This window comes from Lichenostomus cassidix, chromosome 1 (assembly GCF_008360975.1).
Source record: "Lichenostomus cassidix isolate B80296 chromosome 1, HeHo_3.0, whole genome shotgun sequence".
Lineage (NCBI taxonomy): Eukaryota > Metazoa > Chordata > Aves > Passeriformes > Meliphagidae > Lichenostomus > Lichenostomus cassidix.
The window spans coordinates 109,021,228-109,035,326 of NC_139479.1; the positions used below are offsets into that span (position 1 = coordinate 109,021,228).

At 36.7% G+C, this 14,099-nt stretch overlaps 1 protein-coding gene across 3 annotated transcripts in view; it reads left to right on the forward strand.

The window, feature by feature from the left end:
* Positions 1-14,099, forward strand: part of CADM2 (cell adhesion molecule 2) — a 558,998-nt gene that overhangs the window by 265,766 nt on the left and 279,133 nt on the right. The window contains exon 1 of one of the 3 annotated variants that reach the window (XM_085075245.1): positions 7,720-7,809. The exons of the other annotated variants lie outside the window; for them this stretch is intronic. Coding sequence (XP_084931371.1) covers positions 7,803-7,809 — 7 coding nt within the window. The 5' untranslated portion in view covers positions 7,720-7,802. Of the gene's footprint in view, positions 1-7,719; positions 7,810-14,099 lie in introns of those variants that run through there. 3 annotated transcript variants of the gene reach the window in all.

Here is a 14,099-nt window from a genome sequence, read left to right on the forward strand (position 1 = left end):
AGTGATTGTATCCTAAGCTTCCCCTCCAAGCATTCACTGGCAGTCTGGCTCAAATGGATAAGCAAATTCCTAAACATTGGTACATTCAATTACTGTTTTCAGAGTTTATTTTGGCTGTTGGATTATCTCTTGTGGAATTTAACTTCCAAGTGCCTTCCCTAGTGTATCTAGTCAAATTCTGAGCAATTACAAGGAATGCCAAGCTGTCATGGGGGGTTTAAGGTCATTTGCTTTGTGTCTCTGTAATGTTTCAGTGTGATCAGGTAGATTATAGAATGGAGCTTGTCTGTTTTCTGCTTTGTGTGACACAGGTTGTCCAATATATTTCCTTAAGGAGATTATATTTATTATAGAAGTTTGGTGAGTATTCATACAGCCAAACCAGTAGTGTCCCTGGCATACTGAGAAATAGGAATTAAAGGCCAAAGTCCTCTTCTGCCACCAGGAGGGAAATGAGGGTTGCACCTTTTTGAAGCAGGGAAAAATTGTTATATGGACTCAGGTCTTACTTTGAAGCAGTGTTAATACAGAGTATGTGCACAAGGAGTGGTGCATGCAGTTGTGAAGAAAATAGGGGTTTAAGATCCACAAGTGGCGTTGAAAGACCAGATTTCCTGCAAGTAGCCTGTGGCTGAAGGCACTGCCTACTAATCTTCCACCTAAAACTTGCCTTTTTTTAATCTTTTTGTACCTCCCTGTAGTATTTGTTACCTCTTTACTAATATTTTCTTTCTGACAGTAGAATTTTGACTTACAAAAGAGGTTATGTATGTATCATGTGAATGGCCATATGCATGTGAATAAAAATACCAATAATTCTTGAAGCCCCTGTGCAAACTGCCCTTGCAGTTAGCACTATAGGTCAGCTCCAGCTGGCTGAAATGTCTGAATTTATGTGAACTCATACTGCATGTTAGAGTTCCTATTTCCCATCTTTGTTGCACCTTTAATTAGTCCTAGCTGTTTTCAATTCATAAATTAAAGACTGTCCTTTCTTCTGTGGACAGGAGCACCAGTTACAAATGTCAGTATCTGAATCCTGTTGCACTGTAAATCAACTTTAGGCAAATAGATTTTCAATTATTGACTGACCAAATCAGCTTATTTTGCTTCACTGTATTGTTGCACACACTGGTGACATCATTCAATTGGAAGTAGCTGGTGGCCTTGAAACTCCTACTGCTTAATTTGTAAATGTGACTTTCCTGTGGTATATTTTAACACCACCTGGACAGTGATTTTTATTATTTATCTTTTGGAGATGTGTTAATTTGCTGTCTCTTTTCTATATGGAGCCCCACACACAATCAAAAATGTAAGAAATGGAGTTCCTGATTTCCTCAGGTGTTTGGAGTTCATTTTGTATTTACAGACACTTGCATTTTATATGCAAATTTTAGAAGATGAATATATTGATTTGATGAATTTCTTACCTTACTTAAATCTTAGGAAATGTCACCTGCCATTCAATCTACACGCCAGTTATAACAAAACAACAAATATTACAGACAGGTGAAGCATTAAATTTCTTCTAATCACAAGGCAGATATGACAGGTCTCAGTTTATGCACACAGACATTGCTGAGTGTGCTGAAAATGTGCAGATATTTTACTCCCTTTTCTAAAACTCATTGGAATAAAACCTTTGGTTTTAAATCCGTAACTGAAAATGTTTTTCCTGTGTTACCGAAAACAAACACACAGTTCTATAAATTTTCTGGTGACACGGTGAATTAGATTTGAGGTTTTTATAGATAAAGAAAAAAGTGAAGTACAGAATATCTGGAGAGTTGGGGGTTGGGATTGTTGGGTTTGATTTGGGGTTTTTTAAGTGTGTGCTTTGCTGTGCGCTTTTAGAAACTTTATATCTGAAGTTTGATGTCTATTAATAAGAGATAAATTCCTTCATGCATTAATGACACAGAAAAGTAAAATACTGTATCCTTGTGTCTTTCCTGGGCTGTCCAGTAGGAAGACTGTCAATTCCATTACTGCAAGAAGGTTTATCCCAGCAGTCATCAGCCATCCCTCATGCTTTGCTGTAGAATTCTGTTTTAAACCTGTTGAATTTAGCATCTTCTCTGTGAGAAAACCACATTTTTAAGTGTCAGTCCAGTATTTAGGGCTTAAATATCTAGATTGTGTTTAGCATACTGGTTTGAGACAGGACAGATAACCTGTTCTATTCCAAAGCTTTATTTACTATGGTGTGGATGATTGCAGCCCTTCTAGGAGTTTAGTGAAACATAATGATTTTTAATGTTTTTTTACAAATTAGTTTGCTTTCTTCTAATGTGAATGACGTACAATTCTAGTGTGATATTAGTATTATTGTGATGGGTTCTTTACTCCACTGGAGGCTTGCAAATAAATGCTTGTGGTGTTGGGTCTCACTAAAATCTTCTGCTCGAGACATTTGCATCTCCAAATGTTTCCTGAGACTGGCAAAGCCCAACATGGATTTGCATTTAAGCTTCATACATGCAGCTATAGGTTTCTAACCACATATAAAACATAGCTGCTGACTGAAACATTCTCAGGTTTTTTGTGGAAGTGATTCTATGTTGGAGGGCTTTGTGCTTCATTTTCGTTCTAGAACAACTTGCTCATAACACTGAAAATATGAGGCAAGTTAAAATGACCTTGAGTGGAAAAAATGCAATGTTTTCTTAGTTAAATATGCGTTTGAAAAAGTTTATTTCAAAAACTACTCCATATGAATTAAATGTCTACCTAGATTAATAGTTTTATTATTAATGGCTTTGGACTATATTATATCATTTAATTGGTGTTTATAAATAGCTTCCTTCCCTGTGGTTATGAAATATAACATTTACCAAACTTCTTCTTTGATGGAATTTACATATGGCACATCATGATGATTAAAAGCCAGCCGTCTTTTCACAGCATGGCAAGAAATAGGATTTGATTTATCTTCGTTGCTTGCCTACCACTTGCTGTGACTGTACTTTTGAAATTTTAATATTCTCATTTCTCAAAAGGAGCTTGTTATGTAAAGTATTATGTAAATATCTTTTATGCTTTGTTTTTGGCTTTCTCTGTAAAAAAATAGAAATTTTAATGTGATGAGCAAACAAAGCATGAAGGTGGGAATGAAAAGCCTTAGCCAAAGAGATTTTGTGTCAAGAGAGGCTGATTTATTTGTACTTTGAAATCTGAAACAACTTAAGTACAGCGTAGTGGGAACAGTGTGTTTTGAGTCCCTTTCACAGGACCCATTGGTCAGTAATCAGGGAATGGCTGGAAATGTCTCACTTCAGGATTTCCACTCCTAACCTTTTACAGATTAGTGCAGGTACAGTGTGGTTTCCCAAGACAAACAAGAGTCCAAGCCTGTTGTGTGTGGGTAGAAAAATCCCTTTTCCTGCCCTCCTTCCCCATGCTTCCCTCTCACCATTGACTCCCCAGCAGCAAATATGTGATGATATCCAGAGCCCAGGCTGGTCAGGCAGTGATGGGATAATCTTCATGGGATGGAGATGCAGCAGCTCCATCTGCATCTGCTACAGCAAAGCACATTTTCAAAGAGTAGGGATTGTGTGTTCCTGTTGCATCTGCTCAGATTTTAACACTCTCCCTTTTAATGCTGGCCTTCCCCAACATGAGAGATTTGATCAAGGTGTTCTTCAGAATTCAGTGCCACGCTGTGAAAGTCTAGTAGAAACCTGTTGTCTGTCACCTCCTAATTCTTTTTAAGCAATTAAGCACCTGCTGATTTGCTGAGGTTACACCAGGATTTTTACTTTGATTTTTCTCCATATTTTAGCTCAGTTCTTTTTTTCTGTTGTTCAGTTCAGCAAGGGAGCTAAAACGACTTTGACTCTCCTCCTTTCCCCTTCTTGTGAGGCAGCTTGTGCCTACTAAACATCTGTTCCTTAGAAAAATTAAAATAAGGATAAATTAAATGTACTGAGTGCTATGGCTTAGAAAACTGAACAGAAAACTATGTATCCAATTCAAACAGAATATTGTCTAAAACTGCACACAAAAGAGAGAATTAACCAATGCCTGTACAAAAGGTTTGAAACAGGAGGTGCACAGTGGGTGGTTCATATCAAATGCAACCCACAGATAGAATGGGATTTTTTTTCCCAAACTGGATGGTTTGTTTTCTGGGTTTTTGGGTTTTTTGGGTTTTTTTTTTTCAGAGTATCTCCTAAACTGTCACGGCATTTAATGTGCCGAGGAACAAGGGATAAGTACACTAAAGGCAAATGATGTATATGTATGTGTGTGTATATATATTTATATGAATGACAGTGTGAACTGGTAAATGTGCAGAAATACAATACTGTCCTCTGTACAAAACAGTCCTACACTGACACACCATTAGAAAATAAGAGGACGCAATCATATCCCTCTCCTAATTTTTAATAGAATATTTCATACACTTGTCAGTTTTCTTTGCCAATTTTTAGAAATTAGTATGTCAGAATGAGTAATTATCAGTTCTAAAAATAACAGATAAAATCATCCCAGAAGTGGAGCCCTGCTGGGGCTGTAAAGCTGGTTAAGATGGGGTTTGTCTTGGAATGCTCTCAGGCCCTGCCCCGTGAGATGATGTACGTCCTTAAATCCTGTTGGATCTGAATGGTAAAAAGGATTAAATGTTCTGCAAGGCAGAGTAAATGACTTCCTGTCTCAGGAAGAATAAACATATAAAACTAGTGCAAAGTGTATTTTTCTTGCTCTGTGCGTTGTTATAAATGCTATTTGTTCTGATAAACAATGTATACAAATAGATTGTAGCCACATTACCTCGACTGAAACTTGTTTGCTAGCTATAGAAGAAAAAAAAATGAGGATTAGGTAGGACTCCTTGGGATTTAGTTTATAAACTGTAAACTGTAGCAAATCTCCATTTAAATAATTCTTGAAGAAAGCATGACACTCAAGAATTTCAAATTCAGAAGTTTCTCACTTGCTAGCTGGGTCTGCAGTAGTAAACTCATGCTGTTTAAAAAAAAAATAAAATTAAGCAACAGGCTGCTTTGTCTTGAATACAAAAGGCTTCCAATCTCTAACATGGCAATTTCAGATACTTTGCATTTTTTTAAGATACCTTTTCAATTAAATGATGGCACAGAAGACTGTAATTAAGCAAGAACATATGAGGTGAACTATTAAAATAATTAAGCTAGTAAATAATTGTCATTTATTGTCTTCAACACACACTTTCAAATCACAGTGAAGACTTCCAAGGTGTAATGGTAAACTACATGACAGGTGTCTTTTAAATTACTTTCTGTATCTAAAGGATATGCTATAATTGAAATAGTATCAACGACCTATGGTTGATCTTTTGTAGCTTTTAAAGAGTATTGTAAGAAAGTAAAAAAGCATTTATTTTTTCTCCGTTGTGGGTTTATAAGATAATTGTTAGGATGCTGAACTGGAAGACATTCCATTTCTGTGCAGATATTTCAAAAGTTGTCATATAATCCCAACATTTAAACTGGGATAAATATCTTCTTATTCCAATCATACATTCATTTTCTGTTGAAACATAAAAACGAGCTTATCTTTGTCTTGCAGAACAGAATAATTTGTATTTACCATTACTGAGAAATGCTGTAATTATTCTTGTGCAGATTAAGACACTGATGAAAAATGAAGTGCATTTTCACTGCACAAACCAGGTAGGGCACAGTGTTGCTAATGTTGTTCCACTGCTGATCTCAGACATGCCCTGTTCCAGCAGAGGAATTCTGTGCCTGATCTTCCACAGAAATAAAAAATAAGTGCTGCAGTGTGTCTGATAATTGTGTGCTTGGTACGTGGGAAACAATAAAGAGTGCATGTGGTCTCACAGTGGCAGGAATAGTAACAAACAGATGGCTTTAGTTTATCCCTGCAGTGGCTACCCCGTGAGCAGAAGTGACTTATATTTTGCATTGTTTTCATAAATCTGTTTCACTGCGCTCAAGATGTGAGTAGGTTCAGAACAGCAGCAGCAAAGAGTGTATAAACAAAGCTAAAAATCCCAAAAAAACAAAAGAACAAACCCCCAACCTATTGTTTCTAATTTTGGGGTGCTAAATGATTGTAAAGATGTGTACAGTGTTTCTCAGGACATCTGTACAGTGCTATTAAAATAAGAGTATTGCCTGGCTTAGTCATGGTATGGATTCATGGCAGCCTTTAGCTATCCTGACACTTGAATGTAGCCCTGGGGAGTCACAAAGTGTTTTTGTATTTCATTGCTTTGGGATTGAAGTATTGAGTGTTCTGACCTTACAGACACTTGGTTCAATCTGAGATGTTTAGCTAAAATGAAAATGGTTTATCCTATGGCTCAGCTTCAAGGCAGATGCATTCTGAAGAGAACTTAAAGTTGTTTAAAAGGTAGAGAGGAAGGAGGAAATAGACTTACCCTGCTCTTGGAAGCATCTGAGACAGGTATTGTACTCTTGTTAATTTTTTTCTTATGACCCAAATCCCAGGGTTGCATCCTTTAGTGACCAGTAATTGATTACTGAAGATGTTTTTCTACGTTCCTGGGTGTTCTGTCTGTGCCTTGGAAGCATCTGCTCTCATTTCATGGCTTCACTCCTCTATCTGCATTTTTACCCTAGATTCATAAATAGCTTGCTAGAGGCAGACTAACAACTAGCTACTATTTTGCATTAATGCTAAAAATATTTCAAAATGTTAATGACATTGAGGTTTACACCACACCAATTTACAAAGCTAACCCTAATCAAGTCAGGTGGGAGTTACCTGATAATTAGAGGGTTTCTGTCACAGTTTATGATGCTAAAATAATGCTCTATGCCTAAAACAAGCCTGGACAGAAGCTGTTATGTCCCTGTCTTGAGGCCTTGCAGAGTCACCCAGCAATGGTGACAACTTCCCTGGGTTAGAGAGCTGCACAGCAGCTTCATGGCTTGAAGCTAGTTTTGAAATTCAGTACCATTATTTACATTATTTCATCATTAAATCACATCATTAGATTATTGCCTTCTCTCTCTTTCTAATTTTTGGTGTTTTTCTATATTTGGAATTCCTGATTGTATTAAGATTGTTCCCATCCTATGCTGGAAACTCTAGATAGCAAACCAACCTAGGAATATGTCTGTTGTGCCTTAAATATTTTGGGGATTGGTTTGGTTTTGTTTTACTTCAAGTTGATAGATTATCAGCTAAATCAAGGTAGTAACACCTTGGAAAGGTAGTCCCTCCATGCAGCCTCAAAAAAAGAATAATTGGAGGTAGCCTTCACAGGTGTCTGCAGTTGCCTCTAGCTGATTATCAGCTGGGCTGCAGCTCTTCTCCTTTTCCTCCCCAAACAGGCCGAAAACTCCCTCTGTGGAAGTTCTCTAACATGCTTGTCAAAAAAAAAAAAAAACACCCAGGCAAAAATCCAAAATCCAGCTTTGACTAACACAGAGTTGCTTATTATGTAAGTTACCCTTATAGGACATGCAGTTCAATAAAAGTCAACACGAAGAAGAAATAAAAAGGCAAAGGTGAAAAAAGCCCTTTTACAGCTTTAATCCTGTGCCTCTTGAAGTTAATAGGAAGCATCTGTGAGCAATCCAGTCTTGTGTGTGTGAGGATTGCAGTGCAGCATTAAAGGGGGAATTACAGCAGCTGGGCAAATCAGGAGGTGATGTGAAACACCTGAGAGTGACCCTTTGGTCACTACAAAAAGGTGTGTGCTCCTCAGAGAGATTCATTAGCGCCTCTTCAGAGCTGATCTCTGTGTGTTGGGCCAAGGGCTGAGCCTGTTGTCATCTTAAGAGCTTTCTGGCAATTAATCTGCGTGTTCTGGAGGTTTAATGCTTGGTAAGTGAAATTATAGATTTAGGTGGATTATGTGCTTATGGGTGAGGAAGCTGTAGAATGGGAAAAATACTTGAAAACTATCTTTTTTGTGGAGTGGGCTGGAAATGAAAGGTGACTGAGGGAGGAGCTGTAACACAGAGAAGTATTAAAAGAGAGGAATATTAATATGCTGAGTCTTTAACGAAAACCAGTAATATTAGAATTAAACTTTATGGTTCACTTGAGGTGCTGAATGGTGATTTCTTGGTTATTTAGGAAATTGATAAATTAGGAAAAAACAAAAGAGAGTACTTTTTTCAGATTGAAGTAAAACTGTTATAACTTGTTGCTGTAGAATATTGTGGATGGTCAAAATCTGGCTGTATTGAAAAAAATAAACCAGGTAGATAATGGAAAAGAAAAAAAAAACCTCACCAGAGGTTTCTTGACAGAACAAAACTGTATTTTGATCTGTGGAATACTTAGACCTCAGACTCTGTGAAAGATATTGAAAGCTATGCTATTCTTACAGTTTTACAGTATCTGCTTGTTACCTGTTGGTATCAAAGACTGACAGCTTCTTGTTCACATGGGGAAAAATCAGGATGCAGTCAGGTATTCTGGAAGGGGCCTGGGTATCTGTCCACCAAGGAGAAGAACATGTAGACCTTAAGATTTCCCATTCTTTATTTTTTAACCTTTGCTTATACTCTCTTCCAAGATTCATTGGTTATTCCTCAGCCCCTAGTCCCTCTCCATGGCAGGAGATGTTCATCTATAATCTTGTGTCTAGTGTCAATTTTCTGAGTGTCCTTCCTTTTTTGCCTGCCTGTGTCCAAATCTTAACTCATAACTTTACAAATTGTATATAAATATCTTTCCAAATGACCTAATGAAAATTAGCTGTAGTTTCTTTGAAAGAAGCCATGTGGACCCCTTACTTCAGGGGGAAAAGTCTGTAAAACTTTTGTGAATTAGGCCAGCATTTTCCCCCCAAAACCAAGAAGTATTTCATCATGACTTCCACAGTATTTGCACAGGGGCTGAAATCCATACAATCAGGTTTTCAATCTTTGGCACCTGTTGCAAGATTTATGAAGTAGGTTTCCATTTCAGTTTAGAAATTACTGCCAAAGGTAAAGCTTGGATGGAAACATTTTTTTCTGAAGTAAGCTAGGACACATAAATGTGTATGGGTGAAGCAATTTGTACTATTCACCTTCTATGCAACAGCATTGAAAGCAGAAAAGTTTTGAGGCACACATTTTATTTTTATTCTGCCCTGGGCCACCTCCTTTTGGTGGTAATTAGCTGAATCTATCTGCTGTGATCAATGAACTTGTTAAAGAATAATTATCCATGTCTGTGTTAACGTACTTGGAGTTACTTGAGTGTTTGTTATAGGTGCCACAGTATTGATGTTTCCACTCTATTAAAGAGGAAAACTAAAAGCATGAACTAGCCTTTATTAATAGACAGTGTTTTAACTCTATTGGACTGGGGTTTTGCTGACATCAGGAGAGCAGAAATATCCTCCAATACAGTGATAAAGTAACAAGGCATCATTACTGTATATTTTGGTGCTGACAGTTGTTTGGACAATTATTATTAGAGGAGTACATTATATACTGTGGGAGTTAACTTGTCAGTTGCATGTACAGCATATTACTTTTGCTTATTACTTATAACAAAAATAAAGAAAGAAGGAGCAGTAGGTGTCAAGTTAGGAATTTAGGGTTTTTTTGTTTTGTTTTTTGGGGTTTTTTTCAAATATAAATAGTTTTATATTTGGAGATGCATGCAGGGATGTCACCTTAGACACAAAGCGAGTCTCCTTAACCCACTTGTACAGATGATGTATGTGAACTATCAAATTATTGGCTCTAAGTGAAAATACTAATCCATCAAATAAAAGGCCTGATTTTCTAAGCAATAAACTTTGTTTCATCTCCCCTTGCTAGCTGTCATGCAAGCATGCACAGATATGGCATGGCTGCCTGTGCTGACCAGGTCTGCTTGCAGGGGCTGTGTGGAAAAAGGGAGAGGAAGGGCTTCATTGCCTCTATGGTTTTGCAAAGTCAGTCTTCAGTGTTTGGACTTGATGCAAAGCTTTTAACAAACTAAGGTTTATAAATGTTGAAATATCGTAGGTGTTGAAAAGTTTGTATCAAGCTTGACAACTTCGAGTTTTTTGTTTGTGTAATGAGGTGATGTTGATTAAAACTGCTGTTTTAAGGTATATGTTAATAAAGGGAAGCCCCTTTTCCAAATCCAGAATATGAACTAATCTTCTAGTATATACTTGATTACCAACCTTACAAGTTTGAACCCAGTGTTGGAGCTGAGCAGAAATTACTTGTGTTGCCCTGTGATATTTCTGTTTCCCATTTCAGAGATCTTGGAGCTTGCAGAGTATATTCTCTCATGCTAAGTGGGGCAGGCTGTCAGGCCATTGAAAGCAATTGGTTGTGTAAAAATAAAAAAAAAAGCTGGTTTGTTTGTTGTTTAAATTATTTTTTTCTTTTGTGCTCCCTTTTTGGAAAGATAGAGCTCTAAGAGTTCCTCATGAGCAAAATCACTGGAGGTGCCTGTTGATTATGATAGTTAAGTATAATCTTTACCAATGGATTTAGTATGTTGTCATGCCTTTTTCTTGTAGCTCACACGTAGATTTAAATTACTATTTTTCTTTAGTAAGTTGTGTCTATAGACAAAGATGGCTCTGAATAATGGCCTTTTTGGTCTTACATGGGAGGCACATACATTATTTGGAATCAAGGTATCTGCTACCTACTGGCTTATGCCATCTCCAGAACTCTTCGTGGAGATCCAACATGAGGCTTAAAAAGGTCTGTTGGTGAGCAGCATAGTTTACCAATGCATCTCAAATTTGGCTGAAATTGGGGTTTCTTCACAACCTGAAAAAACAGGAAAACGTTGGGCTTGAAGCTTGAGCCTCTGCTTGTATTTGTATATACCTCCTCTTTGTCTGATTCCCAACAGCTCTCTCATTGCTTTTCAGCTTAGCAGCTAAATTTCTGGTTGGGTCAGTTTTGCCTCATCTCTGCAGCCTCTGCCTCCAGGTTTTTATGGCCTGATTGCCAACCTACACATTTGGTGTAATTTCACCTGTGAATAGATCATCTCAACTTCTGTACATCCCTCTCCCTCTTCCTCTCCAGCAATTTTAAGCATAATTTAAGATGATAAATTCCATGGAGGGATTTCTGATGTGTATTAGTTTCCACTATCTCCTAATCATAGTGGACTATAAGAATAACGAGTTTTTGTATCATTAGCTGTGCAAACATAAACATTGCTGCTTGTCCTTCCTGTGCTTGCTCCTGGAGCTGTCCTTAGTCCTGAATTCCCTGGGTTTATTTGATTTTATTTAAGAACACTTGCTCTGTGCTTCTGTTCCAACACATCCTAGGCCATTCAAGGGATCAGTTTCTGTTTGTACATCTGTCAGCACAATCAGGATATAGACCTGATCAGAACTCTGGGCACCTGCAGAATGTAATTTGGTAAGCAATTTTTTTTTTTTTTTTTGGCCATTTTTCTCAGCAAGATATTGAGTGAATAACTAAGTCAATTTTTTTTGTTTCCCTCGATGTGTTTTTCAGCTTCTGTAGTCTTTAACTGTATAAAGGAAAAAGGGATGGGGGAGAGCCATGCAGAAATTGAATGTGGCTTGCACTTTGAGGTTTTGATAGTATTGTACACAGAAGGGTGTTTTAATAAATCAGATCTCAGCTGGTTTGCATGGTGGGTGGTGAAAAAAACCAGCCAAACAACAGAAAATAGCAAAAAACCACACAAACATTTAACGTGCTTGCTATAATGGGGAATTGCAAGGTGTGTTAGAAGAGAACTTATAATTTACTTTCATTAGGCAGCAACTAAAACTGTACAGTGTATAAATACAGTGTATTGTGTTAAATGTTAAATAAAAGAGTAAGTTTTCAAGAACTGTAATTTTTTTAAAAATAAAAACCCAAAGCCTAGTCTCATTGCGATGTTACTAATGGGTTGGCCAATTGCTCATATCAGTTGAGTAAGTATTTTTTACTCTCTGATTATCTCAAGGTATTTGCTACACTTCAGTGCCCAGAATCATACTAGTGCAGCTCCAGATATGACTGATAGGAGCTGAAAATTGGTTTCAATGAGTTTCATCAATTTAAGGATACTGGTGTTATGTCTGACAACACAGGAACCTAAATTGACAGCTCTCATTTCAGCTATAGCCCATTCAGCTGCTGAACAATGAAATCCTGCAAAAAATTAGTTGGTTAGTTTTGGTGGGTTTTTTTGTTTGTTTTAAACTGGCTTTGCTTACAGCTGTGAGTGTTACAGGAGTGGAATACATTTCTCCATTTCTAATTTAGCTGAAGCACAGGATAAAACAGGTCTCTGTTAGATTGACAAATAAAGTTCATTTATTCACTGTGTTCCTCACAAGACTTTCACCCAAGCCTGTAAATGAAGGGAAATTTGTTGCCTCTGAAATTGTCCAGTGTTGCTTGTAACCAAATAGTACTTCTAAGGGTTAAAAGAGGTGGTGGCTGGACCAAGAGAAACCTCATGTCACAGTTTGGTTCTATTGTGTTACTTGTCCAATGTTATCTTGTGTGAATCATGAGAGTTTAGAATAGCTGTGTTACCTTATGTTTGGTATTTCTACTTTTATTTCACTAATTTCTTGTAAGAATTTAAAGGAGATGTGGCGTATTCTGCTGACAGAACTTCACTTTGTAGTAAAGTCAACATAAAATGCATGAGGTTATATGTATTTTAAAAAATACATCATGTAGTGCTTTTGTCTATTCCTATGGAGGTTTTTTCCTCCCTTTTTTTTTTGTTTTCATTTAGTGTTACTTTTCCACCTGAAATGTCAGGACAGAGGCATCTGACTCTTTTTTCTTATATATTCTATGCTAAGTCTTTGTCTGTAATGAATAGGTAGATCCACACAGCTTTCCAGAATATACTTGCTATTGAATATAAATATGAATATTGCACTGTAGATGTGTCCAGAATGCAAATGGCAGTTAATGCAATGATCATAGATCATGCTGATATAGTCCGTCATATTTTATTAAAATCTTAGACAAATGGACTTAATGAGTACTTCTTTTAAAATTATCAAAGTGTGCACTGTTGAAGCCAGGAAGTTCTTCTAGAGAGAATTCAATACTAAATTGGCTTTCATCAAAACTGTGCAAAAAAAAAAAAAAATCAATTATAGCAATCATATTATCTTTCAAGTATGTCCAATAAAGTCAGTTAATGGATATAATTTATTCTTTATGGAATTACACTTTAAATGTACTGGAATGCACTTAAACACAGGAAACACTAAGGCAATTAAGATTTCACTTTGTATGAAATTCTCAGTTTATGAATGCATAAACAGCCTAAACTGCATCTAAGAGTTCTACCAAAGAAAATTTTTTCAGAAAAAAAAAAAAATCACACAATCTCTAGCTACCACTTCCTTTGCTTGATTAAATGTCCTTAATTATTATATCTTGCCTGAGGTAATAGATTTTGACAATTTTTCCCACTTGCACTCTTCTCAGTCCTCCTAACCTTTTCTTGAAATAATGCAGAAGACACGTGTATTTATCAAAGTATGTCAGCCAGTAAATTACTTAAACATTTTGCAGTTGTTTCCCTTTGCTCTACTCCATACCTCTTTCTCCAGGTAAAGGGAAATTAGGACATTCTTGTGCCAATCATGTTTGTACTGAAAGATAAGAAACAGTTAGAAAACCTACCTACTCTCTGCTTTTTTGGCAAGGTGTTCAAACTGATTCTTTGCTCAGCCCATTTGAAATATTTTCTAGGAAGAAAAACAGTTGCATCAGTGAGCACACAAAATTGTGATGTAACACAAAATGACTGCTCTTGTTACCTGATATTCTGTTGTGTGCACAATAAGGTCAGATAGCTGAAAGGCAAAGCATCAGCAGAGAAAATATTGAAAACAGGGTAGGGGATATTGAGAAATAGTAGGGAAGAAGGTGGGAGATGAGACAAACTCATCAGGCTGTAAGCAGGAGTACAATGACGCAATGTCCCTTTTAACTTCCTGTTTGTGTGTTCATGCTTGCAAGCATATATATTTATAATTATAAGCAGGTTATAGTAAATGTTTTCAAGCAGTGAGCATTAATGAAAGCATTGCTTCCTTTTTTTTAAATTATTTTATACTGTGTTGACAATATATGCATCATATTGTCCCTTATGCAAAAGGTAAAATGGGAAAAACATAACTGAAATGTATTCCTTTAACTTTTTCATTC